Source organism: Lolium rigidum, chromosome 3 (genome assembly GCF_022539505.1).
Source record: "Lolium rigidum isolate FL_2022 chromosome 3, APGP_CSIRO_Lrig_0.1, whole genome shotgun sequence".
Classification (NCBI taxonomy): Eukaryota; Viridiplantae; Streptophyta; class Magnoliopsida; order Poales; family Poaceae; genus Lolium; species Lolium rigidum.
The window spans coordinates 48,538,707-48,566,680 of NC_061510.1; the positions used below are offsets into that span (position 1 = coordinate 48,538,707).

At 44.3% G+C, this 27,974-nt stretch overlaps 5 protein-coding genes across 5 annotated transcripts; 4 read left to right on the forward strand and 1 right to left on the reverse strand.

Annotated features, from left to right (window-relative positions):
- Positions 1–4,205: 4,205 nt before the first annotated feature.
- On the forward strand, positions 4,206–7,648 carry LOC124695970 (alanine--glyoxylate aminotransferase 2 homolog 1, mitochondrial-like). The gene is made up of 9 exons (XM_047228766.1): positions 4,206–4,448; positions 5,189–5,419; positions 5,707–5,877; positions 6,282–6,425; positions 6,541–6,720; positions 6,804–7,029; positions 7,135–7,248; positions 7,330–7,416; positions 7,489–7,648. The coding sequence occupies exons 1-9, from the start codon at positions 4,206–4,208 to the stop codon at positions 7,530–7,532; spliced, it is 1,440 nt and encodes a 479-aa protein (XP_047084722.1). The 3' UTR covers positions 7,533–7,648.
- Positions 7,649–10,435: 2,787 nt separating this feature from the next.
- LOC124701562 (nuclear pore complex protein NUP96-like) lies at positions 10,436–14,866 on the forward strand. Its single transcript, XM_047233650.1, has 5 exons — positions 10,436–12,936; positions 13,100–13,223; positions 13,477–13,628; positions 13,699–13,796; positions 14,268–14,866. Exons 1-5 carry the CDS (start codon positions 10,474–10,476, stop codon positions 14,461–14,463), a joined length of 3,033 nt encoding a protein of 1,010 aa, XP_047089606.1. The 5' UTR covers positions 10,436–10,473; the 3' UTR covers positions 14,464–14,866.
- Positions 14,867–16,949: 2,083 nt separating this feature from the next.
- Positions 16,950–17,323, forward strand: LOC124696180. The gene has a single exon (XM_047228943.1). It carries the CDS (start codon positions 17,009–17,011, stop codon positions 17,276–17,278), a length of 270 nt encoding a protein of 89 aa, XP_047084899.1. The 5' UTR covers positions 16,950–17,008; the 3' UTR covers positions 17,279–17,323.
- Positions 17,324–19,446: 2,123 nt separating this feature from the next.
- On the forward strand, positions 19,447–19,695 carry LOC124696181. The gene has a single exon (XM_047228944.1). The coding sequence runs from the start codon at positions 19,447–19,449 to the stop codon at positions 19,693–19,695; it is 249 nt and encodes an 82-aa protein (XP_047084900.1).
- Positions 19,696–20,537: 842 nt separating this feature from the next.
- LOC124694799 (putative MO25-like protein At5g47540) lies at positions 20,538–24,541 on the reverse strand. The gene is made up of 11 exons (XM_047227742.1): positions 24,356–24,541; positions 23,846–24,007; positions 23,496–23,614; positions 23,225–23,299; positions 22,912–23,005; positions 22,634–22,693; positions 21,543–21,611; positions 21,183–21,281; positions 20,893–20,937; positions 20,692–20,794; positions 20,538–20,602 (listed from the first exon to the last, which is right to left on the reverse strand). The coding sequence occupies exons 1-11, from the start codon at positions 24,539–24,541 to the stop codon at positions 20,538–20,540; spliced, it is 1,077 nt and encodes a 358-aa protein (XP_047083698.1).
- Positions 24,542–27,974: the final 3,433 nt, after the last annotated feature.

A 27,974-nucleotide genomic window follows, 5' to 3' on the forward strand; every position in this document is an offset into this window, starting at 1 on the left:
TAAGGTCCTCCCCGTCCTATCCTCGCTCCGGTGGTGCATCTAGTGCCGACGGAGGGCCCGTAGAGTTGTGTGTCTGGCGGATCTCCCCGTGATCCGGTCGTCTTTCGTGTTCGATTGTGTGGTTTCAGGCCAGTCTCTTCCGATTTACGGTTATCATCATTGGCGATGGTTGTTGCTCTAGTGCGCTGGTCCTTTGGGGCCTTAGCACGACGACTTCCCGTCTGTCTACTACAACAAGCTCTACTACGATAAGCTTTGCCTGACTCCAGTGATTTAGCGGCGAGGACTGCGGCGCGCCTTCGGCTCGCGCTACTGTCTGTAGTCGTCGCTAGGTGGTTCAATGACTTATTTGTAATTTTTATTACTTTTGGGTATCTTTATACTGCTGTTGATGGTTATTAACATGTTGGCGGTATTATCGCAGAAAAATATGTGAATTATCTACTTGAAGCTTCCACGTTATTTTACTCAGCACTAGTTTTCATAAAATCTTATTCAACTCCCTCTAGTTGGTATGGAGAGTTTAGGAAATGCTCTTCTGATGTTGGGTGCATATGCTCATGCCATTAGAATAAATATCTTTGAATAATACAAAACATTTTGATTTTTTGCGCGTATGTGTCGAAGGCGTAACACCGGATAGCCTAAAGCCCAGTAGGGAACACGTACTCCTGGTGAAGTCGTGAGAGGATATCGAAGGCGGCATCCACACGGGTACCTCGGTAGGCGATAGCGACAGTACACCAGCCGGCTGCATGAATCTCTTGCTCAGGCGTCGTACCCGTGCAGTTCTTTCTTGGGAAATTCTATAGAGAAGCGCCGCATCAGCTCCCCTTCTGTGCGGCGGCTCGCGAGATTCGCAAAAACGCATCGCTCCTATATACGCCGTACGTCCTAGCTGGAACTTATCCCTCCACGCGTTCCGCACAATCTTTCTCACTTTTCTCTCGATCTAGAGAAGCAGCATCCCGCGGAGAGCACCAGAGAGGTCGTTGCCTCCATGGATGCAGCAGGCCGTCGCCGCCATTGAGGGCTCCGCGGTGGCCGGTGGGCCGCGCCAAGTTTGCCGGTGGGGCGCCGCGGGAGCAGCGCCGAGGTTGCCGGTGGGGCTCTGCGGGTATAGCGCCGCCGTCGACGGTGGGGACGGCGCGGGAGCAGCGCCACCGTCGAAGGTGGGGGCGCGGCGCGTGGAGGTTGATGTCAAGCCGGCGTAGACAGTTGAGGCGCGGTGGGAGCAATACCGCGCGTGCAGGTTGTGGCCTCCCTGACGTCCGCCGGTGGGGCGCCCGCGGAAGCAGGACCACTCGTGGAGATTAAGGCCACGCCGCCATCGTCCCTTGGGCCCCGCAAGAGCTGCACTACTGTGGAAGTCCGGTTGCGGACAAGGAGTATTTCGGCTGCAGCATCGTGGCAGTTTCGCTTCAGGAGAGTCGCGCATTCATCGTCGGTGATCTTCTCTCCTCAGTAAATGTTGGCTTCGAGGGGCGCCATGGGGCATGGCGTTGCGGTTGTTCTTGACTACAAGGTCACTCCCGTCTGTATCAGCAAGGTGAAGCTGATACATGATGGTTGATCCATAGAGTTGTTCACTACACAATTACCACCATATTTTCTGCTCTGATTTTCAGTTTATGACTTATAATTGATGTCAGTTGATAGCTGTTTGTAAATAATCTCGAAGTCGCTTATAATTAATCTGATAGTCCTCTGTAAATAATCTGGTAGTGGTCTGTAAATAATCTAGTAGTTGATACAAAAAACTTGGTTGGTACCAGGGTTTTGGTTACCGGTCGGGAAATCTGGTTACCGACCGGTAACCGGGTTTCCCGAGCACCCCCGGTAAACACTCTAACCGGTCAAAAAATCCCGATTTGTTTTGAATTTTTTGAATTTAAACGCATAAAAGTAGATAAATAACACATAGTCTAGAAAGTAGCATGAGCTGTATGGATGGCCTGGTGGTTCCAGTCAACTGTGCGCAGCGCTAGGTTCAGTGTTCGATTTTCTTGTCCTCCTCTTCCTTTTTAACGATTATTGTCTCTGTCTTTGTCAAATTTATGGCCAATTTCACATAATTATGCAAAAAATTGTGGACGACAAAGTTCGAACCGCAGATAACCCTTTTTTACAAATTTTGAATTCAAATTTTAGTTTTTGAATTTGCTTGGAACCGGTCGGGATTTCTCGGTTACCACGGGAACCGGGAATCCCGAGCACCCTCGGGAATTTTTTTCTTTCGGGAGCCAAAACCTTGGTTGGTACTGTTACACCTGTATCGGAGAACCTGGCAATTCTTCCGAAAAATCTGAAAGTTGTTTGTAAAATCTGATTAGTCCTTTGCTAATAACCTGGTAGTTGATATAGAAAACTTCATAGCTACTGTTCTTTTCACAAATCTTGTAACTATTGTCAATAATCTGATAGTTGTTTTTACATAACCTGGCAGTTAGTACATGTAATCCGGTGGTTGTTTCTTTCAAATTATCTGGTAGTACTCACGAACAAACCGCTTTCAAACAAAAACCTCTATGCCTCTACTTTCAGCCATCTGCAGGTCGATGATGTGGCGACCAGAATTTGGAGGAGTGCTGCCCCCCTTAAGTGCAAGATCTTTTGCTGGCTTGCTCGGAGAAAGCGTCTTCCAACCAATGAGCGGCGCTTCAGGCACCACCTTACCAACTCGCCACTCGCCTCGCTCGTCCTCTCGGATGAAGACTTGGATCACCTCCTTCGCTTCCGCCCCGCGCCAGGCAGGTCTGGCACCATTTCTACCACGGCTTCGACGACATGCACTTTAACACCTTTGATGATCTTTGGCTCTTGCACTGCCGCACCTACGAAGAGGCTACTATCAGCACCGCCATCGCCTGGACCATTTGGAAGCGAAGAAATGCCCTGGCCTTTAGCGGGCTTGACGAAGATCTTCTCACGGTTGTTCGACAATGTATCGAAGACATTAGACTTTGGGCATACCGATGTCACACTCCTTCCTCTACCTCTCTTCTTAATAACTGGTGCAACGGACATGACCCCCCTGAGTTTCTTTCTTTTTTCTATCTCTCTGTCCTCCAAAATCTTTGTAACAAACCTTGTATGCTTGGTATGATGATATAAAGTGTTCAGGCCGGCGTAAGCCAGCCGTAGTCCAGGTAAAAAAAAAATCTGGTAGTACAAATGTGCAATTGATAATTGTGTAATCGCGAGAGTGGAGTGGAGTCATGTTGCGAGAGTAGGACCTTTTTTTTTGTGGGGTGGCGTGTGTGGGTTGGCCAAGGGCAGATGTGCGCATCCCCCTTTTGGTCTCTTGTAAATCCGGTTGCTCTCTTCTATAAAGATATGGCACGCTTTTCGCGTGCCCGCGAAAAAAAAAGATAATTGTGTAATCGCCTGGTACTTAAGTATACATATTTGGCAAACGTGTATAAAAATCTGGAAGCTGGTTCAAAAAACTGATACTAAGTTTTTCGAGAACCTGGTAGTTAATTTTAAATACCTGGAATATTTTTAAAAATCATGTTCTATACTAAAAGATTTGATAAATGTTTTTTAAGCTGGCTAGTTAATTTTAAATATTCGTGCTAAATATTCCGTCACAGTCTAGTACGGAGTAGTATACTACTAGTGGCACGCCACTGATGCACTAATAGCTACTAGCAAGCAGCCTACATTTCGATCTAGGCGGGTCTGGTGATTTTCGTTTGCAGACCAGTATGCCTGGGTAGCCTGCGAGTGAATGCATCGCTCGCATGACACGGGATGAGACCAGACCAGACCACAGCCAGCCTGAACTTTTGTCGTACGATGTTGCGGTAACGCGTTTAGCAGCTCGGGTTGCCAGACTGTCATTGGTTGGATGCTACCGCCGCACGAGATGAGGAATATGCGGCGCCGCTGCCTAGTCTTGTCCTTCTTTCTTTAACACATCTTGCGTGTCACCACGCCAGCATCCACCACACTCACGAACTCCACCAATTCCTGCACCCATGGCCCGCACATCAGCGACAGAGCACCCGTCACTCCGCCCGACGTGGCAGCCAGCCAGATCCCGCACCACGTCATCGTTATCAAAATCCGGACTTTTTCCACGTCACTGCCAACTACGGGACTCAGCCAGTGAGCCGCCATTGCCACTACTACAACACCCGTGCCAATCTCACACTCTACTCCTATCTTCCTTCTCATCCCATCTCGGCTGCTCCTGATCCATGGCCTCCTCGCTGCTTCGTCGCGCCGCCGCCAGCCGCGGGCGGTTCCCGTCGCCAGCGGACGTGCTGCGGAGGCTGGTGTCCTCCGAGGCGGCGCCGGAGCAGGCCCTGCCGCGGCCGCCGCCCGAGATGCCGCCGTTCGATCACCGGCCGGCCCCGTACGCCGGGATGGGCGGCGACGAGATCCTCCAGAAGCGGAAGAAGTTTCTCGGGCCCTCCCTCTTCTACTACTACCAGAAGCCGGTACGATTGATTTGCCAACTCGTATCCGTTCCGTTTGCTTCGCGCATCGCGATTCCGATTTCGCGTCTGATGGTTCCCGATACCCATGATCGACGAGCGTCTGATGATTCCTCATACCTAGGAACGACGAGATTTTTCCTGATACTACTATGTTTGTGCGAAAGTAGTAGTATCCGATAAGCGTGTGTGGAACCTATCCTTTTAGTAGTAATATATCTTTTTTTTTAGAGTAGGGTAGGTGGACAGATTTGGTGCAGAAGAGGATGTTTCAACCTCAAGTATTCGTCAATCATTTTTCTGAAGATTCCGTTCCATGTATTGCCACTCCCATCACTGTCTCGCTCACAAGTGGTTACAGGACCCATTTGTCATTGTCAGGGAAACATGATGATAAAGACTGATGACCATGCCATTTCCTCAATATACCCGATCGAAATTAACACACAAAATAGGACACATATGTTACTTCAGATAAAATGCACAAGATGATAAAATGATTGATGACGATACCAATCCGCGCTATTAAAAGTTGACCAATACGAAAAATAATACGAAAGTTGACCAAGATGTCTGAAGAATGCACAATACTTAAAAAAGTTGACCAATCCTCACCACTTCCCAATTAAAAGTTGACCAATACGAAAAACAATGCACAAGATGTTACTTTAAAAATGCACAAGATGTCTGAAGATATGGCGGCATGTAACGTCCTCTTACTTTCATCCTGTTTGCATTTTCAGCTCAACATCGTGGAAGGAAAGATGCAGTACCTGTATGACGAACAGGGCAAGAGGTACCTGGATTGCTTCGGAGGCATCGTCACGGTGTCATGTGGCCATTGCCATCCTGATATCGTCAACGCCGTGCTGGAGCAGACCAAGTTGCTCCAGCACACGACCACCATATACTTGCATCACGCCATCGCAGAGTTTGCCGAAGCACTTGCCTCCAAAATGCCAGGCAACCTCAAGGTAATAGACTTCCTTCCTTTGGTTCAGTGGCGGAGCTTGCCCAAGATGATCCGTGCGGGGAAAGAGAGAAAATATGAATGTTTGGGGGGGGGGGGGGGGGGGCAAAAGACACCAATTTTTTCCCCATCTAAGTCTCTAAAAAAAAAGTTCATAGATTCTTCCAATTTGGGGGGGGGGGGCGGTGGCCCCCCCCTGGCTTGCACATACTACTATTATAATTTATGACACGGACGGACTCGATGGCGATAATCAAGTATGAGTGCCAATAATTTTGGGATGCTATGCAGGTAGTGTATTTCGTCAATTCTGGGACTGAAGCTAATGAATTGGCAATGTTGATGGCTCGGCTGTACAGCGGGAATCTCAGTATGGTTGCATTGAGAAATGGATATCACGGTGGGAGTGCTGGAACAATAGGACTGACGGGTTTGCAGACATGGAAGTATCCGATTCCTCAGGTGTGTGTCCTATTATTAGGAGATCATCACCAGATTTCCGTCCAATGTTTTTTTCCCCAGTAAGTTCAGTACATGAACTTAAAAAGATGATCCTATCACCAATTTTGATTTGATAAATGCTAAAATTGATAGTGAAGCACAAAAGTATTTCTATATCTCTACTTTTTCAGCAAGTTCATATGGACTTCATCTCGGTTAGTTAATTTGCTTATGTTTTCTGCAATGTTGTGTCGTGATATAACCGGAGGTGTTAGTCTATTCTTGCACTACTTTTGTTTAATTATGACCTAACTTTACTTAAGATGTTTCTTACTTATGAGTCATTTCCTCATTAGCAAACCAGTCTTGATGTGACTAAAAACTGTTAGTGCAAATGAGTCATAGCCTCATCACAACTTTTGCAGGGTGAGATTCATCATGTCATGAATCCAGATCCTTACCGTGGAGCTTTCGGGTCTGATGCTGCAGCTTATGCCAAGGAAGTGGAAGAACATATAAACTATGGCAGTTCAGGAAGGGTTGGTGGTTTCATTGCAGAAACTTTCCAAGTATGACAAATTTACAAGTTTATAGTATTCTTAAGAAATTGAATATTTCTTACAGGTATTATCCAGATGAACCTACTCATATAGCAGTCTTCTTGATTGATGAACATGATTGTAGGGTGTAGGAGGTGCTGTTGAACTAGCCCCTGGATACCTCAAGTCGGTCTATGATACTGTCCGGAAGGCTGGTGGTGTTTGTATAGCTGATGAAGTCCAAAGTGGTTTTGGTCGTACTGGAAGTAACTACTGGGGATTCCAGACGCAAGATGTCATCCCTGACATTGTAACAATGGCGAAGGTTCGTCAATATTGGGAAAAAGCTCTACCTCGAAAGTTGGATTTTATTGACAGTACTCTTAATGTTTTTTATTTTATTTCTAGGGAATTGGCAATGGTCTACCCTTGGGTGCAGTTGTAACAACTCCTGAGATTGCAAGCGTGATGGCTCAGAAGATCCAATTTAACACATTTGGTGGCAACCCTGTTTGTTCGGCTGGTGGACTGGCTGTGCTGAAGGTTCTCGACAAGGAGAAACGCCAGGCGCATTGCGCAGATGTTGGCGCTCACTTGGTGGAGCGTCTGAAAACTCTTCAGCAGAAGCATGAAAGTAAAATGTTCCCTCCATCCTATGATCAATTTAAACAAACCTTCTTGTTCATGTCTGAGATAATCTGTTGAAGCTATACTCATCCGTGGCTGTGCCTCTGCTCAGTCATCGGAGATGTTAGAGGAAGGGGACTGATGCTCGGGGTGGAGCTTGTTACCGACAGAACGGAGAAGACACCGGCCAAGGCCGAGACCGCTGTACTGGTTGAGAAACTCAAGGGTGATAACCTCATTGCCTACCCCAATGATCTCAAAATATTCATTGGCACCCACCCCTAATTCTTTTACTTTTTTGAACCAGATCTTGGCGTTCTAGTCGGAAAAGGCGGTCTGCACGGCAACGTTTTCAGGATAAAACCACCGATGTGCTTCTCAAAGGACGATGCAGGTGCGTATTAAAAAAACCTCCGGTTCATTCTGAGTTGGGCTTATGGGCTAACAAAAACGCTGGTTCCTGCAGATTTCTTGGTGGACGCCATGGACTACGCCATGTCAGGGTTCTGAGGACCCTGAACGTTCTTCTGCTCCTGAACCGTCACTAGCTGCGACACGGAGTGCATGGATGCCCCGGTGCTGGTGGTAGTGCACGCACCGATAAGCTGGGCTGCATGTTTACATGTTTATGTCTTCGTCTTCCCTGGTGCTGGTAGTCTGATTGATACCCTGCCGATAGCTTGGGCTGCATGTTTACATGTATATGTTCCCGGGTTGATGTGTTCGTGATGGTGAAACAGAAAGGAATCCCTTCCCAGGGATGAATAAATGAACGGCGATGAAAACATCGGAAATGTGGAATGTGTTGTCGGGCTTAAGTGGCGAATCCATTAGAGCATCTCTAGCAGACCTCCTAAAATTTAGAGGAGGAAACGCCTCCCTATGCTATAGTGGCTCATATTTGCTCTTCTAAATTCAGCGCCGCAGAACCGAACCCCAATAATTTAAAGGAGGAAAAATTTGTTTTTTATAAAATCAAACCATATGAACCAAAGTTTCAATATTACAAACCAAATTAAATGTAACAACAACAACAACAACAACAAACAACCAAGCCTTTCAGTCCCAAACAAGTTGGGGTAGGCTAGAGTTGAAACCCATAAGATCTCGAAACCCAGTCATGGTTCCGGAACGTGGATAGCTAACTTCCACGCACCCCTATCCATGGCTAAATCTTTGTCGATATTCCAAACCTTCGGGTCTCTCTTAACGGACTCCTCCCATGTCAAGTTTGGTCTACCACGACCCCTCTTAACATTCTCATCACGCTTTATCCGTCCGCTATGCACTGGCGCTTCCGGAGGCCTCCGTTGGATATGTCCAAACCATCTGAGACGATGTTGGACCAGCTTCTCTTCAATCGGTGCTACCCCAACTCTCTCCCGTATATCGTCATTTCGTACCCGATCCTTTCTTGTGTGGCCACATATCCATCTCAACATGCGCATCTCTGCTACACTTAGCTGTTGGATATGTCGTCTCTTCGTTGGCCAACACTCAGCGCCATACAACATCGCAGGTCGGATAGCTGTCCTATAAAACCTTCCTTTTAGCTTTTGTGGCACTCTCTTGTCACAGAGTACGCCCGAAGCTTGGCGCCACTTCATCCAACCAGCCTTGATTCGGTGGCCCACATCTTCATCGATATCGCCATCCTTCTGCAACATGGACCCCAAATATCAAAAAGTGTCTCTCTCCGGTACCACCTGCCCATCAAGGCTAACCTCTCCCTCCTCATGCCTAGTAGAACTGAAACTGCACCTCATGTATTCAGTTTTAGTTCTACTAAGTCTAAAACCTTTCGATTCGAGAGTTCGCCTCCACAACTCTAACTTTCTATTAACCCCCGTTCGGCTATCATCGACTAGCACCACATCATCCGCAAAGAGCATACACCACGGGATGTCTCCTTGTATAATTCATTATTAAACCAAATTAAATGTAACAAATAAAATAATTCATTATTACAAACAAAATGAATAAACTAAATAAATTGTTTAAACTAAACAAGTGAAAAAATTATGTCTTCACAAATGTGGATCATGTCGGATAGATGCCGTCAGCAAGGTAGTACCCCATGGTATAACGATAACCATTAATCTCATAGTTTCAAGGAGAAGTTTGCATTGATCTCATAGTTGCAATTAGGAGTTTGTCCCTATATAAGCCTTGTGAACAGTGGTGATTTTGACAACACACTGAGATCATTGAGAGAGCCAGGCATCCAAAGAATGAATGCCAAATTAATAGGTTATGAGATGCGACTGCCTAATGATGATTGTTGATGTTTGCAATGGCCTTTGTATTGACCTTTCCAACCAGTAGGATAATTTTTTCACGTCCAGTGCATACAGTCAATTGAACCAAGCATGCGAGGCCATCATTGAGCTGCACTCTCAGCAATTAGTCTATCTGTGTCTTATTCGTTGGGTTCCCTCAAGTACTCAGGTTTGAAGATCTCTATCACAACTTTGCAAAACCTTCTTAGAGACTCCAAAATTGTATCATCTCCAATCCAAACATAATCATCTATGGGGGGCTGCCACGACGATTTGTGGTCGGTGGTGTGATAGCCGGCGATAATATGGCGACAAGGCTACGGCAGGAAGGTGGATGAGAAAAATTATAGGAGCGCAGGCCGCCGACGAGGATATTTGGGGGCTACGGAAGCCGACGAGAAAAAAAATATGCGCCACTAAAAGCTTTGAGGGATCAGCTAGAGTCAGTCCCAGCAGTTAGCGCCGCAAATATCCTCCTCTAAAGCCCTTTAGGAGATATGCTAGAGATTCTCTTAGACAAGGAAAAAGGTACACTGATCCACACAAAGTAAACAAACAAATAAATATGACAAATAGAAATGCAAAAGAATCCATTACGGGGTCTTATGTGTTTTCTACACATATAAAAGGTTTTATGCGTTGTTTAGGACAAGGCTTAAATTCTCTTTTTTTTAGAGAGAGAAAGGCTTTGTGTTTTATTCTCTTGATTTATTTTTGAGGAAGCTTAAATTCTCTTGAATCATCGAATGAAATTAGCGCAATATTAACTGGGGCCCACAAGCAATGGCCAAACCCTTCACGGGCCTTGTCGACCGAAACAGCCCAATGAAATCCAACGAGATTCGGTACGGCCCACGCATCTGACGGATGGACGCGCCCTAACTCGCAGATCGCACTGCCAAGCCGCGCCGCGCCGCCGCCCGCTCCCCCCGCTCTCGTCGGCCTCAGTCCACTCAACTTCCTCCGCCGTCTCCCGCCTCCCTCGCCGCGCCGTGGCCTCACCGCTGCGGGCCTGCCCTCCCCCGAGGGCTGTGCGCCGGCGCCGCGCCCGCCAGTAGGCGGAGGCGCGACCTAATTGGGGGCCAATCGGAGGCGCCGGGCTCGGGCGGCACCGCGGCAGGCTGGCAGAGAGCCACCGGCTGCTCAAGCCAACTTCGTCCCCATTACCGAGGATGGCTGTGGACTCCATGTTCCCGGTCCTGCGTGCCTCCGACTACTTCACTCGGCCGTCGATCGACGAGCTGGTCGAGAGGGAGGCGGCTGATCCAGGCTACTGCAGCAGGGTTCCAGGCTTCGTCGTCGGGAGGGTGAGGTATGGACAGGTTAAGTTCTCCGGCGACACCGATGTGAGGGGGTTGGACCTGAATGGAATCGTCACGTTTGACCGCCATTGCGTGGAGGTTTACGGGGACGAGGCTGGTAAACCTGCGGTAGGGCATGGCCTTAATAAAGCTGCGGAGGTGACGTTGAGGCTGGATTTGAGGGGGCTTCCAGAGGCCGGCGCCCTGGTTGAGCTTCTGAGGTGCCGCGCGAAGAAGCAGGGTGCTAGGTTTCTCTCTTTCAATCCTGTGAATGGTAACTGGAAGTTTGAGGTCGATCACTTCAGCAGGTTTGGGTTTGTGGACGAGGAGGAAGATGATGTTGCCATGGATGAGGCGGTTGTTCGACAACCACCGGTTGCTGAAGTAAGAGACCCACCTCCCAATGGACATCAACTGGAGCTTTCACATTCATTGCCTGCTCATCTTGGGCTTGACCCTGCAAAGATGCAAGAGATGCGGTCAGCTTTGTTTCCCAATGATGAAGACGATGAAGATATGGAGGATGGCTTTCCATCTGATCACAGATACCTGAGCAGAGAGAGGATGAATGTGGATACACCCGACACTAGTGCTAAAGGTCCGAGGCTGAGGTCTCTGTCTCCTTTGCACGATTCTTCTCAGAAATTCGGAAGGAGATCTGGTATGCTTCCGAGGAAAGAACCACATGCACTGCTGGAATATCATGTAAATTCTCCGGACCCTGGTCCATCTTCTCATGGTATTCTTATGTCTGGAAAGAACAAGGGATTTCCGATGAGAATGACCAAGGTAGAAGGCTTTAAACTGCCGGCCGAGCAAGAAACTCCTGTTGCAGGAAAAACATATTCTAACTGCGTAGTGGATGCTGCTTTATTCATGGGAAGATCATTTCGAGTTGGTTGGGGACCAAATGGCATCCTTCTCCATTCTGGTAGTCTCGTCAACTGTCCTGGAACTGGCCTTTCTTCTGTTATTCACATAGAGAAAGTTGCAGCTGATAAAGTTGTGCGTGATGAGCAGAACAAAGTTAAAGATGAGCTGACGGAACTATGTTTCTCGGATCCAATGGACCTCCACAGGAGGCTTGATCGTGAAATTCTGGTAACTGAGTCCGGCAAATTTAAATTGAAGCTTCAGAAAGTTGTGGCTAGTCGTTTCATTTTGCCAGAAATTTGCAGGTCATATATCGATATCATTGAAAGGCAGCTTGAAATCAGCGACTTATCTATGTCTTCGCGTGTGCTGTTAATGCATCAAGTTACTGTTTGGGAGCTGATTAGGGTCTTGTTCTCTCAGAGAGCAGCTGGTAATCAGTTGGAATTTAGTGGTGATGAGGATCAGGAGGGCATGATTTTGGATAAGAAAGAAGGTTCTGCGGACATAGACCTTGAAGCACTCCCTTTGGCTAGGAGAGCAGACTTTAGCAACTGGTTACAGGACAGTGTTTGTCATCGGGTACAAGGAGAGGTGGGCTCCTTAAGTGATGCCAGGTACTTGGAACATATTATTCTGCTTCTGACTGGTCGACAATTGGACACTGCTACAGAAATTGCTGCTTCAAGGGGTGATGTCCGGTTGGCAATCTTGCTAAGCCAGGCAGGTGGATCGATGTTAAATCGATCTGATGTTGCGCAGCAACTAGATATGTGGAAAATAAATGGTCTGGACTTCAATTATATTGAGGAAGACAGGCTAAAGGTATATGAGTTGCTTGCTGGTAATGTACACGGTGCTTTACTAGATTCACCACTTGACTGGAAAAGGTACCTTGGTTTAATCATGTGGTATCAGTTATCACCAGATACATCACTTGATATTCTAATTCATTCTTATTACCAACTACTTGGTGAGGGCAAAGTTCCAAATCCTGTTCCTGTATACATTGATGAAGGACCTCTCGAGGAAGCACTTCAGTGGTCCCCAGGCGACCGTTTCGACATATCATTTTATTTGATGCTTCTTCATGCCAACCAAGATGAGAAGTTTGGGCTGCTAAAAACTATGTTCAGTGCATTCTCGTCATCGTATGACCCCTTGGACTACCATATGATCTGGCATCAACGCTCTATTCTGGAAGCTATTGGAGCTTTTAGTACAAATGATCTTCATGTACTGGATTTGAGTTTTGTTCATCAGCTACTATGTCTTGGGAAGTGCCATTGGGCTATCTACGTCATTCTGCACATGCAGCATGTGGATGATGCGCCTTACATCCATGAAAAGTTAATCAGGGAAGTTTTGTCGCAGTATTGTGAAATATGGAGCAAAGATGAGGCTCAGAGGCAATATATTGAAGAACTTGGTATACCAGCAGAATGGATACACGAGGCTCTGGTTAGTACAATTCCATAGCTGTCTACGAATTATCTGTCATGCAGTCAATGTATATATTCTTAATGAATTTTTGTCGAACCATCGATTACAAATACTTAGGGATGACACTACAAAAAAGAAAATACACTTGAGCCTTGCATAGCTGAACATTATCTATATGCAGGCTCTTTATCATGAGTACTATGGAGACCGGCAGGGTGCGCTGGAGAATTACATTCAATGCGGAAATTGGAAGAAAGCTCATACTATTTTCATGACATCTGTTGCTCATTCCTTGTTTCTGTCATGTAAGTTTTCCGTGCAATGCACTAAGCAAGTTGCTGTAAAGACTTGAATTCACTGTTCACTTTCTTATGGTCCTAACTTTACAAAAACGTGCAGCTGTACTACTTGGCTACATCTCGAAAACCTAATTATTACTGTTACGTTCGTATGTATGACAAGATGTCCTGTCGATTGCTTTACTAGTTCTGTTATTAACTGTATGGTTTATATTGTAGTATGTGTTTATAAATTCTTATTTCTTGGTATATTTTTCAGCAAAGCATCAAGAGATCTGGGACATTACCAATGTATTGGAGAATCACAAGTCTGAAATTGCTGACTGGGACGTTGGTGCTGGAATATACATAGACTATTTCATTATAAAGAACTCTATGCAAGAAGATAGTACCATGGATGATGATGATTCAGTAAGCATTTTTCCCTTCAAAACTTTCCTGAAGGTTTCCCAACCAATACAACCTTATTTCTATCTTTCAGGATCCACTTGAGACGAAAAATGAATCATGCCAGAGTTTCTTCATCCGGTTAAATGATTCGCTGAATATCTGGGGAAGTAAATTACCTGTAGAGGCGAGGTAAGATACTGTTTGTTGATGTAACAGATCTACAGCCCTGCGCACTTTCTTCTTTTGAATGAAGGGATTTCTCCCCAATTTCATGAACGAATCACTAAAGGTTCAGTACATGGTTCAAAACTAAACTGAAAGCAGTAAACAACACTACAGCCTGCATGTAACCAAATATTTATCTCTACATGAAATTGTTGATCTTACATATCATGCTTTGACTGAAGTAATCCTGCTTTCAAGAACATATTTTAGTTTTGATAAGTTCGCATATAATTAGGTTTTGCAGAGAGCTGTACTTAGTAGAATTGCATAACCCGTCCCAAAACCAAGCTTCTTGGTGACAGTTGGAAATCTTGGTCATTACTTACACAGCTCAGCTGGTTTTTTTTTTTTTTTGAATTTGTTGATGCGTAGTGGTAATTTTTTTTTTGGTTTAGAACATATCTCTAGGATCCTTCTCATTTTTATGTATGGCAGGGCATGCTACTCGAAAATGGCAGAGGAGCTCTGCGAGCTTCTAATGAACTCCCCTGGCGAGGGCTCAGCGCCAAGTCTCTACATGGGATGCTTTGAGACGATGCTCAATGCCCCTGTCCCTGATGATCACAGGGCATCCTACCTGCAGGAGGCAGTCTCCGTTTTCACCGACATACTTTGCCAGGATTCATTCTAGGTGATCCATGTAATTGTTTCTTCGGATGATCCATGATGCTGTTTAGGTGGAGTCAAGTCTCGGAATCTTGATTTGTGCAAGAGCTCCAAATGGGGGAGTTACATCACAGTTTCCAAGCCTGGCACAGAGAGAAGTTTCTGTAGAACCTGCTATTGGTTGGTGCAGACTGCAGAGGATTGCCACCCCCTGTAAACTCCTGAAGAACTGTAACGAGATTTTCCTGAACAGAGTGCAACTTGTCCTGTAACACCCGTGAACTTGCTTCTACATGTATTCAGCTGTTAGATGTTATTACGATGAACAAGCAACTTGTTTAGGGTTTGCGTCAGTCAGTAGGTGGGCTAGAGATGAACGAGTTGTTGTAGATTTATCAGATGAGAGATAAAAATCTTGGTTGATCTCATTATGGCGTGCACGCCAACTAGCGTGCACATGTACGTTGTGCGCGGGTTAAAGATGGATGTAGGTTTGTCGCGGGTGAAATGTTTTGTTGATCTTGTACTGGCGTGCAAGTCAATAGTCATGGAGAGCGTGCTGAAACTGCTTTCCGCAGAACCCTGCGAAACCGTGGCTTGTTTCAGGAAAGCTTGGGCCTAATACCGGGGACGGAAGGCGACATGAAGCAATAAAACTCACATGGCTTTCCGTACTTGTTCTTTAGTCCCCAGTGTCCCGGAAATTCAATTCGGCTTCCGGGTGCATATGCTCCCTCTTATCAAAAAGTTATATTTTAAAATGTCGAAAAAATTTGACAAAAAATTCTACATGTACATCTCCACAATATACGTACGTTCGTCAAGTTTCGCGAGGAACCAATATGTTTTGTGGTCTGTGTAAAAAAGAGAAAATTTATCTCCTAAAAAGACTTATTTTCAGCATTGAATTTTGTCTTTTTTACACGCGTCACACGACAAGTCGGATTTTTATGAAACAACTTTGTGAGCGTCTAGCACGTGAAGATGTACGTTCGAATTTTTCGTTTCAATTTTTTTAAATTTCAAAATGTATGTAACATGCATTTTAAAATAAAGGGAGCATATGCTCCCATGTGCCAAAACACCATTCCATGTCCCAGTGTCCTTATATTATTTCTCGACGGTACCTCCTACACTCGCCTCTTGTTAGTACGATTGACTCGAGAGTTCGTCACTAGTCGTCCAAGAAAAGAGAATTCGTCCTCGGTGCCTGCCATCGTGTGCTCCAATAGCTGAAAAATAAAGAAGATTGCCCATGACTGTGCAGGGGTCTGGAAGATGCTCATATCCAACCCAGTAGTAACCCGATTCCTTTTTTTTTTGAAAGGGGGATATGCTTGAATAGCAACCCAAACCAACAAAAAAAAAGACTTTGCCCCAGTCGATAAATTAAGGAGAAGTTTTACAAGACTGTAAAGTAGGTTTATTACAAGGTTTACTCTTCCGGGATCAATTCACCTACACGCTTGCACCCGCCAAAACCCATAACCTTGCCTCAATTTTTCTCCCATCGAAAACTATTTGCAAAGGAGCGAGCTTGTTTCGAAAAACTCTTGCGTTACACTCACACCAAACTTCCCAAGAAACTAACAAAGTGAGTGAAGCCATAGGTTTGAGATTGATCGCGGCCTCGCTCGACATTCTCCACCACTCCGCATGCAATTGAAAGACCCACCCAATGCGAAGGAACAAGTTTAGGGATGCCCAACCATTCTTTAACCCGCCCCCAAAGGCGGACGGTGAAGCGAACGAAAAGATGATCCACCGATTTCGTGACTTGCTTGCAAATAGGGCAAAGGCTGCAATTAGGCTACCCCCGCTTTTCCGCCGTCCAAATGCAATTTTGGTTTGCAAGCCACACAAAAAATTTAACTTTAGGCGACGCCTAAGCTTTTCAAATGTACTTATTCATGGCCGAGACGATAGGCCCAAAAATTGCACCTTGTAGGCTGACTTGGTGTGTATTCTCCATGCGGCGTGAACCTATGTCGTCCTCCATGTCATGGCGGAGGTTGATCGAATTAATAAGGGACCAAAGCTCGACAAATTGCCAAAGGTTACTAACCCGATTCGTATCAACGAAAAGAAGATACACATATCTAAACCCAGTATAATCCGATGCTTATCATTTATCAAGGAAACTTGATCACGTTGCTACGTCAGGTACGGTTCTTATCACGAGTCACGGCCGCATCCACCCACCCACTCACACACCGGCCAACAGAATTTTAAAAAGGAGACTGACCAGACCACCGAAACAGCTGCAGCTCTCGCGTCGGCGCGTCGGCGTCCGTCCCCGGCGTCACGGAAACAGACGAACGGCACCCGGTAATAAACAAAACCAGCGGGTGATCGCACAGCGCAAACCCACCCACGAGTCCCACCCGGAGAGACTTATCCGAACCCAGCAAAAGCGAAGCATACTTGGAGTAGCAATCAACATGTACAGATGCCCGTCCTATAAATGCACTCCACATCCAGGATCCATTTCACAGCACTGCAGCACCCAGAGCAAAGCAAATCCATAGAGCAAACAGTTTCCAGCTGAATTTGAGTTTTTTGAGTTGTCAATGGCGGACATAGCGATGCTGGTGGCCGATGAGGAGTTCGAGAAGAGGCTCAAGCGAGGGGCGCCCGGCGCCGGTGTCAGATCCGACGAGGCGTCCATGGGCAAGGCGAACTTCGGCGCCGTGAACAAGGTGTGGGGCTCCTGGGTCGAGTCAGCCACCGCCGCCGCGTCCGGGGTCAAGGTGCACGTCGCGGTGCTCGTCAAGGCCGACATGGCCGAGCCCAAGGCTCCGATGGCCGTGGCAGCGTTCAACGGCTTCTTCTCTGCTTAGTAACTTCCATTCTTCTTCTTTTTAATGGAGAAAATGGACTTGATTTGGAGGAATTGCCATGTAGGCATGTACTACCTCTCCTCGTTCGTCCTCCCCTACCCAAAGGCCGCAGCCACCGTCAGTGTGGTTTGTACATAGTCGTGTGTCGTACTGATTTGCCACAAGGAAAGGAGTATATTATTTTGTACTGCTCTTGCATTTGACAATAACTATACATTTTGCCATTTTATGTTTTGAATTTTAAATTTTGTGCCAAACTACAAACTACTAGCCAGACTGGTCGTGGCATAAGTATACTCTTGAGACGTGGGAAGAAGCACGACCCGGGATGGTCTTTTCCCCCCTTTGTGCGGCTCCAAAGTCCGGGGTTCACAATTCACGTCTTCTACTCGTGTCCTTCTGCCCGCTTTCTGTGAAGTTTCGCTCATCAGACTCTGGGATCTGAGTGGCAGGTCTAGGATCTTGTCGAATTCGTGGAAGCGCAGGGAAATCATGCCGGTAGGTAGGAGGAGGCACGTCTTCTGTTTCATGTTCGCGGCGAGAAAAAGGCTTATCGGGGAGGTTTTCTTATGACGTGGCACTGACTCTGTGTTTAAATTTATGACATTTTTGGAATAGTGGCATCTGCTATGTAGGCAGCGGGATAGAGACATGCTAGGGCGTGTTTGCACCGTCGCCCCAACACTCTTTATTTTTCTCGCGCTGACTTTTATAAGGACGCGGTTGCTTTATTTATAAAGTGAGAGCAAAAGCATGTCTCAAGAGAGTACTCTCCAAAAGTATTTATGTAATGTACTATAGAAGACGTTGCCGCTGTCATTTTGGGTTTGAAACACCAATATGTTGTGAATGAAGATTATGGTTTGATAGATTTTATTCAGAATTCAAGCATTGGTAAGATTTTGTTGGTTTAAGCCCACACTGATATTAGATAATGTTGGTTTATACAAATAACTTTGCAATCAGCCTTATACCATAATTTATTGGGAGGTTCATATATAGTGAACTTGTTGGCATAATTAAGACTGCCTCTTTTAAATTGTTACTACTCGCATAAGGTTTACTTTCAGATGATGTAAGCTTAGTTGCGGACTGGCGCTAACATGATCTTAAAGAAGGTGTTTCGGACCGATGATGAGTTGATGACATGATTGTCGCCAATTCTTGAATGGTGATTAAGGTGGTCATTTTAGAGAGTTGATTTGTGCAAGTCTATGACTAAAGCATATCCCTTATCATGTAGATGTAGGTGTTGTTCCGAATTTTACCAGATATTTGACTATCCAAATATTTTAGAAAATATTCATACCGTTCTTCATTTAAGACGAAAGGGTACCCGTACCACAACACACATCTTGTCAAATGAGTTTGCTACAGGCACTTTAGGCCGTAGAACTGCTGAAAAGTTTTGATTTTTTTTAAAGAAATGTTGAATGTGTCGAGAATATCCGTGTCTATAATCCCACAAAAAATCAAATTTAAATCCTATCTACACAAAGAGAGCAAAAAAATAAGTCCAGCTATGAATAATTTCATAAAAATAAAAAAATAAAACGAAAAACCGAGGTACTATTCATAGCTGGATTTGTCATTTATGTTTCTCTTTATGTAGAATGATTATAGATTTCAAAATTTGTGAGCCTATAGAATCATGCCTTGTCAACATATCATATTATTTCGAATCTTTTGATATATCATAGCAGTGTTACCAGACACTGATAATACGATTGCATCCAAAATACTTGTAGCAACAGAAACTTTCTGACCTCAGCACGGTGGTGCCTACCAATGAAACTTGTCAAGTGGTATGGTCGTCAGGTTCTCGCGCCTACCACATCCACCTACGGCCAACGGGATTTAAAAAGGACACTCAAAACAGGCGCAGCCCGTGCGGGGGGCACCGGTTTCCGGCGTCGCGGAAACCAGCAAAACAAGCAAAGGGCACCCAGTACTAAAACAAAACCAGCGAACGTCCACAGCACAAACCCACGACGGAGAGGCTTATCTGAACCCAGCGAAAAGCAAAGCAAACACGCCCGTACCGTGATCCATCCTATATATGCACGTCACGGCCAAGATCCATTCACACAGCATCCAGAGCAAAGAAATCCATAGCAACAGTTTCCAGCTGAGTTGAGTTTACTTGTGTTGAGAATTTTCGGCTGCCAATGGCGGACATAGCCTTGCTGGTGTCGGAGGAGTCCGAGAAGAGGGCCAAGCAAGTGGCGCCTGGCGCCGGCGAGGAGGCTTCCAAGGGCAGGGGGAGCTTCGAGGACATGGCCAAGGCGTGGGGCTCCTGGGCCGAGTCCGCTGCCGCCACTGCGTCGGAGGTCAAGGTGCACGTCGCACTGCTCGTCAAGGCAGAGCCCAAGACCCCGTTTTCCCTGGCAGCCTTCGATGGTTTCTTCTCTGCTTAATTAGTCCTCGCTTCTTCTTCTTTCAATGGCCAAGGTGGAGTTATTGGAGGAGTTTACCTGTATGGCTGTATCTCCAGCCCCCTTCCTCCCCAGAGCCAATGTCATTATGCTTTGTACATAATCGTGTGCTTTACTGATTCAGTGCTATATATGAAGTCTAAGAATACTATGTACCTGCGAGTATTTTGTTCTGTAGAGTGTAAATTTTCCTCAAGTCCATGGATAGTGGCTATAGCTAAGGAACAGTTGTGTGTATCCCGACAAGATGTAGCTTGTCCATAAGAGGCTGACATAGAAAGTGAACGGTATGGCTAATTGAGATAGACATTTTCATGTCAGCCAGCTTAAACGCCACTGTCAGTATATTGAACCGGTTTGGATCTCGTCGCTGAATCGATCTATGTTGTGTTTGAAAACGAGCGCCTCACGGAGTCACATCTTGTTGGTACAAACACAATCTACGAAGCAAAATACTCTGAACTACTTGGAATTTCCAGTCAATATTTCAGACTTCATTGCAGTAAAGGTACCGTGTCTTGTTTCCTGAGATTTTTTATGTACATTTTCGGCAACAACTGTGCATATTACCTTTTATCTTTGAAATTTGGTGCCAACAAAGTAACAAACTACTTGAGTGGTTTTGCCACTCTAGATGGTCAAACCGGCACACGGCAACAGCTCGCCAAATGAAAGAGCTTTTTTCATTGGCTTGGCTCGGTAATTAAACAGGGATGCATGTTGCCACAACATCTGGGCGTACTAATTCAACCTGCAAGTCGCTTTATGGAGCACTAACAGAGAACAAAAAGAAGAAAACATGTTGATCCTGCATGTGATTCGGTCTACAACTCCATAGCCAAGATGTCCATAGAGACTTGTTCTTTGTCAGACTCGAGCAGCCTATCCTCTGAAGATATCAGCGCAAAAAAAATAACTCTTAGAATTTACAGTCAGGTTTACAGTGGGATCAAGTTAAATAAGATACAATTTTCCTACCTTTTTCTATGATGAAGTCTTTCAAGAACCTGAGGATTTTGCTCTTGTTTGTCAACAGTATGCTTACGATCTCACGTGGCTTATTCTGATTGGCAGTGAACAACTGAATGTACACAGGCAACAATTATATATGTTTAGTAGCACATATGTGACTAAATATAAAATGAGCAGGTCCACAAAAACAGAGGCTTGAAACTGTACCTTGAAAACACGGAAGGCTTCTATTTGTATAGCCTTGCTTTGTTCCTGATGATGTGAACATGACAGGTTAAATAAACTTAATTACCCGGATAATGAACCTAAAAACCCTAAACCTTGAAAACACGGAAGGCCTCGTTTTTTGTGAATGATACTCATGGAAGCTATAACACATCAGATCCTTTGAAACTAATTTGCATATTCAAGCATCAAGATAACACGAGATGTATTTCAGACTGCAAAGGGCATGCTTTTCATGAGATTTGGTGAAAAGCCCCAAGACAATATCTCACCCTTAATAGGTTCATTAGAACTATGAGGTTTTCCTTTGAACTGACGTAGCGTACCATCACTGATGAATTTAATCTCTCCAGAAGAATGTCCCCAAGTAGCTGAAAGATACACCGTATGCAAGTACAAAAATGAGTTAAACTCAACCAATCATCTTGAAGACTACTTTCAAACTTTAAAAAGCAAAGACAAGACAGAATAATTGTCGATTGAATACAGTATAGGAAAGTTGAAAAATAAATTGGACACAGCGAAGCACGACCAATAAAAACATACCTGAATATACTGCCTTCGGATGCTATAATTTGAAGACAAGTTGAAAAATAAATTGGACACAGCGAAGCACGCGCAAAAAAACATACCTGAATAGATTGCCTTCGGATGATATAGTTTGAAGACTGTAGCAGCTTTGAGTTAAATTCTGGAAAAAACTGACATTTGTATTGTGATTAGAAAGGGAAAGTTGTAATTGAGTTAAGCTTTACCTACACCCACTAATTTTGGATATTATTTTTGTCGCAACACAACTGTAATATATATCTTGGAAAAAATCATGAGCATTCTGCAATCTTAGAAAAAAAGGAAAAATGGAGAGTATTTTACACATACAAAAATAACTAGTAGCAACTACTGCCACATTACTATGCATCCCGAGGTTGGCGCATCTCATAAGATGCACACATTTTTCAAGACAAAACTTTGAAAAATTTGAGCGACAATATCTCGATTTTGTTGTACAAAGGTAATATTGTTAAATTCGTACTGAAAAATACTTTCCCAAGATACCAATTTTATATCGAACAATCACCATTTGCCTACACTAATTATTCATCAAAGACATATCTTAGACAACACGTGCGCCTTAATCATTAGAACATTAGAAGTATATGCAAATCTAAATTCATGGAACAGTATATTTTGCCTCTCCCAAATAGCACAATATATTAATGTGAAACTTTACAATTGAAGATATAACTTTAGTGCTAAATTTTTAGATTTTTAAATAAAATTTTGATGAAAAAAGTATCTAAAAGAAGTTGGGTGTGGTACAACCCAACTTATCAAAGTCGACCCAGTTAGGAAAGATCCACAAAACAATCAATTAAAACCATATTACTCTCTGTGTTTTAATATATAAGGCCATCACACATTTCGAGGTAGAACTTTGACTAATAATTTGATCAAAAAAATATGACTAATGTTTCACCAAAAGTACCATTGAATTCATATTTGAAAGATGTTTCCAACATATTTTTTGGTGAAATATAACTTAATTATAGTTTTTTGGGTCAGATTATGAGTTAAAGTTTTATCTTGAAATGCGTAGTGGCCTTATATTAGAAAGGGAGGGAGTACTAACTACAAAAAATCATATCAGTATATGAGTCATCTCATCATTACAAATAAAACAAGATCATGAAATGTTCAAATGCCATCATGTGGAATAACTTACCCAATCATAACTTTTGTTGAAAAATTCGGCAGCGGTTGATTTATGCCTTGTCAAAAGTTCCTATTACATATGTAATAAGAAAAATTGTCATCACTAATGTTACAGAAACATTTTGAGAGTGCTCTCGTTCATATCGAATTATAAATATCAAACGATGTAATTTGATATTAGCCTAGATAAGAACGAAGAATTAATATGACACAATGTAGAAAACGTATGGTTGAATTTTGAAAATTGTCTTTTCAAACATTTATTATATTCAAAATTCATGAATTCACCTTAAAAGTCTTGAAGGCATCTGATGCTAGGTTGAAGTCCGGGAACTGAATATAATCGAAGAATTTCTTCATGTGTTGAGAAGATAATACATACCTACAAGATGCTAATGAATGCATATTAATATAAACTGAAAAGAGCTATACTAACCTTTAAATAGTGGTGATATTTGCATCAAAGAAACAAAGGATGCCATCAAGAGAGGTATTTAGGTTATAAATAACTTTGTTTTGTGTACATTATAATGATCTATTGTTTGACACTAACCCCGTGGAAACTTCCATTTTTTGTAAAAAATAAAATTCAGTACAATACCTTGCAGCAACTTGGTGACGTATGCAGTCCCTTAACATGGAACTATAATGTATTGCAATGTCCGTGTTATCGTAGCTACAAAAAAAAGACGAGCAAATAACATATTATAAGTTCCAACCTATAACTAACATAACAAGTGAAACTACACAAATATGAGGATCTTAAATGATGACCACTCCGAACTTCATGTCTTAAAACTATTTTTTAAATAACTTCTATGGATTATCAATATAGCTCATATTAAGTATCATCCAAGTCTGGAGTTACTTACCCACACACTAATGTATCCAAAAGATCTTGGTTGACTTCCAAGTAATCAGAAGCAATTATCCTCGAGTCCACCTTTTGCCTTTGCAGATTTGCAATAACTTGAGTTACATCCTTTTGAGTCTGGAAAAAGGAAAAAAGTTCCTCTCTTATGTAAACATTATTACAACTTTATATATTTTTAATTGGCTACACAACAGTCATGCGGTATTTTTATTGCCAAAGAAAAGGCCCGAAAGGTTCCTACATATAAAGTAATACCAAGTAACCAATCTTAGGATCCAGTGTTGTTATTGATTGGAAAAAAAGTGTAACAACCAAGTTCTCGAGAATAGTTTAAGTGTCTTGACTTACTTCCAAGTCCATATGTGGAAGGTTAACAATTATGAGACGCAGAATATTCTCTTTGAAGAACTCCTTAGTCAATTGTGAGCATGCTTCTGCAATCGGTTCTGCGTCACCATTTCCATACAGAGTGAATTTCGTCTCCCTGATAGCTCTGCTTAGATCTTCCATCTGCATATTAAGTCAAGTGTGGATTCAATCAGGTGCATCAAAGCATGAACAAGAATAAACTTTGGCAATTTCTGCTCCATTTTTATAACGTCTACATTTCATTTTCTTCCATATTAAAAAATCGTTGTCGTAGTCTTCCGGACACACTTTGGCAATAAAATAGTTCACGGTAGATGTATTGGTAAGAATTTTGTGCAGAATTCACCTAGATTTGTGAGAGTTTTAGTTAATGACTATGCAAAATATAGTTAAATACCAACTATCAAGTGCTGCGGAAAATCGCACAAGATAAACCAAACAAAGTTTTCAGAAGAATGACTAAACATGAATGAACAGACGTATCGTCACCTTTTGTTCACGCTTGCCGTCAAGCTTCCCACCGCAAGGTTCCGGATGCTCGGAGAGGAAGCGGAGGAGCTCGCCCATGTGTCGCACCAGCTCAGTTGGACTCCTTGGCTTGGACCTGAACAAACCCCCGCTCCCCGCCGTCTTGGCATTGGTGCCGGATACGCACGGCCACAGGCACCCCGTCATCGGATGATCTTGACCTAGCCGGGGCTTATCGACCTCCCTAGATTCCTACCACTGGCCACTTGTGATTTCCTTCGCGCTGCTGCTATTTTCACGTACGACTGTGTGCGTGCGATCGGATTGGATTAGGGCTCCGGCGAAACAACAGACTCCGGTCTGTACAGTGTGACTACGCCACTCGTCGCAGGTAGTGATGCGATGGGGGTGGCGCGGCGGCGGCGGTGCGAGGAGGGAGGCTAATCAATCGAGTAGAGGAGAAGAAAGGGATCCCTGCAAATCAAGCCGGAGTCCCCACAACGAGGGTTGATGGATGGGATGGGATCGGATCGTGCCTTCTCTCCTTTGAACGGGAATTAAAGGATCGGATTGCGCGACCGCCAGAATCCACGTGTGGTTATAGCCTTATAGGGGGGCACATGAAGATGTTGCTGGGCCTTTTGACATAGTTTTACAAACGAACGATATAACGCGGGAGGTACTATACACCGACCGGGTCGGTGCGGATGGGGTGCCGCACACCCCCGACCCGGCGGTTCTGCAGGGTGCCGCGGCCCAGCCCATCAGTTCGTTTTTGTTTTTCTTATTCTGCTTTTCTTTTCTGTTTACATATTTTCGTTATTTAAAAACAAGAAATATTTTTAAAATCCGTTTATTTTAAAATCCGAAAGTTTTTATTTTTATGATTTTTTAAGAAATTATTTTTTCCAAAAATAAATATTTTAAAAAACATTTTTCAGAATTTAAACATTTTTAAAATTTGAACATTTTTTGAGATTGAATATTTTTAAAAAAATTGAATTTTATTTAAATTTAAACATTTTTTGAACATAAACATATTTTAAATTTGAATATTTCTCTATATGAACATTTTTCAAATATGAACAATTTTTAACTTTGAATATTTTTTAGCTTTGAACATTTTAAATTTAAACATTTTTAGTTTGAACAATTTTAAAGTTTGAACGGTTTTCAAAATTGAATATTTTTAAAATTTGTATGTTTTACGAATTTGAGAAAAAAGGAAAAGAAAAAATGAAACAAAAACATGAAAAAGAAACAAAAAAGAAAAGAGAGAGAATAAATAGAAAACGGAAAAAGAAGGAAAAAGGTCAAAATGGGCCGAGCCTATACCCGACCAAGGGTGTGCGGCATGCCGTACACACCGACCTGGTCGGTGATAGGATTTGCCATATAACGCGGATACGCAAGATATGGAACCGGGCCCGGGTTTTCAACTCGTGTTAATCAGCCCCGGTGAGAGTTTTTTTCTCTATCTACTACTTTTATCTCTGCCCCCCTCAACAAAAGAAAACTACTCTTTTTTCTGCCCTAGAAGAAACTACTTGTTTCTCTTATTAAAGAACACACTAAGTTTTTTGAAAGTTATGACACGCACACGTGAGGAGAACACGTGGCACGGCGGTGTTGCCACGGTTGGATCGATTCACTCAACCGGCGGATGATAATTATAACTTTTTCCCTTGTCACATGGCAAGTTGCCACTTGCCCGCCAAAACTCCATGCCTATTGGTGTCCAAGTTTTTTTTATTAGTCCGATGATCAAGCCAAGTTGATTTGAGATCTTCATTACAAGTAGGGCTGGACAAAAAGCTCGAAACTCGGCGAGTTAAATGAGTGCTCGTTTGCTCGACTCGTTTGAACTCGGCTCGTTTTGTTAACAAGCCGAGCTGAGCAGCAGTTTTTGCTCGTTAAGGCTAACGAGCTAAACAATCGAGCCGACTATGTTCGTGAGCTACTCGTTAAGATCGGTAACAAGCTAGGCTTCACCAGTTTTGACTGCGAGTCACTTTAGTTATCTCAAATATTTGGCAGGAAGGGGCCAAACAAAATAGTGCTCTTTAACCATGCTTGAAACTCCTATAGTAGGATCTAAAAACCTATGCTTCCGCTCTTCCGCACCAGGAAATGCACACATGTTTTCTTTGCATTGCATCCTTAACAATCCTTAACGAGCTGCTCGCGAGCGCTCGTAAGAACATAACGAGTCGAGCCGAACAATGATTTCAGCTCGTTATTCTTAACGAGCCTAACGATTCGAGCCTTAACGATCACGAGCTTAACGAGCCGAGTCTTAACGATCTGAGCAGCTCGTTAGTCCACCCCTAATTACAAGTAATATGGGTGGCACGTGCACATATACCGTTGTCACACAATTAAAACGCATGCACATTCACTTATGTGAGACATGTGTTTTGTAGCCGCACGAGTTTACAATTTACAAAAAAGTTCTACCCGACCGCTTGTGAGTAATTCATACCACACAACTCTATGAGATCACATCAATTTCATGGTGGTCACACAAAATATAACATAAAAACAAAATTTGGGAAGAGTGGTAAAACATATACACTACAAAAATGGCTCGAAACGTCGATGGCCTGTTTATACGCCGACCGGCCAAAATTCGGGGCCGTCGGTGTAGTGATGTCTCGGCGTAGGAAACGCTACGCCGACGGCTGCCCTCGGCACATCGTAGGCCGTCGGCATAGGCATGTGCATGCGGCCATACAAAGTTAGGCCGTGACACCGCTGTGACGGCGTCAAGGCTACGCGACGGCCCCCCTGGGTAAGCCTTCTCCCCCCCCCCCCCCCCTTTTTTTTTTAATCTACGCCGACGGCCACCCTCATTGTAGAGGTTGAACTATTTCGAGCGTGGTTCCTCTGCAGTTGTACTATTATTGTACCCGTACAGTAATTCACATCATCTGCCACCAGTTATAATCAAACGGGCCTCCTTCTGTTCCTACGCAGGTCTTCTATCTTGGCGCCAAAATACTTGCATGAGCACTCTAAACAGGCTGAAAAACAGAGGAGGATCATGTCCTACAGAGTACAGACTGAGAATCAATGGGGCGGTGCACAGCAGTAGATGCATCTCTTAATCCCCCTTAGAGCATCTCCGATCGCGTCCCCTAAAGCGTCCTTCAAATAAATTTGAGACGAGTCGGATAAAAAAACATTCCAAGCCGCGTCCCCCAAAGCCGCTTTTTATCCGGCGCGGTCTGATACGGTGTCCGGCGCCCGAGCCCATCCCCGCTCCACAGGGGACGCCCCGGGCACGCCGGACACAACGAAAAGCGAGGCGAGAAGTGGTGGGGCCGACGTGTTAGCGGCACATTCAAGTTTGAACGTAACCATCGCCTACCTCACGGCGGAAGTTATTCGCTCGCAGACACACGACCGAAGCGTCGCAGCTTTGCCTTAGTGGCGATGGAGGGGAAGGAGAGACGTCTCGTCGGTGCTGTGCATCCTCCACGCGTCGCCGGTGTTCGCACGCCACCGCGCTTTCTTCCCGCCTCTTCCCGCGCTTTTTTCCCGACGCCGGCGTCTATAAAAGGCCCTCCCGGCTCAATGGCAGCCACCACAGCCGCCGGCACCCCTTTCTCCGCCACAAGCACCACCGCCGTCTCCTCCA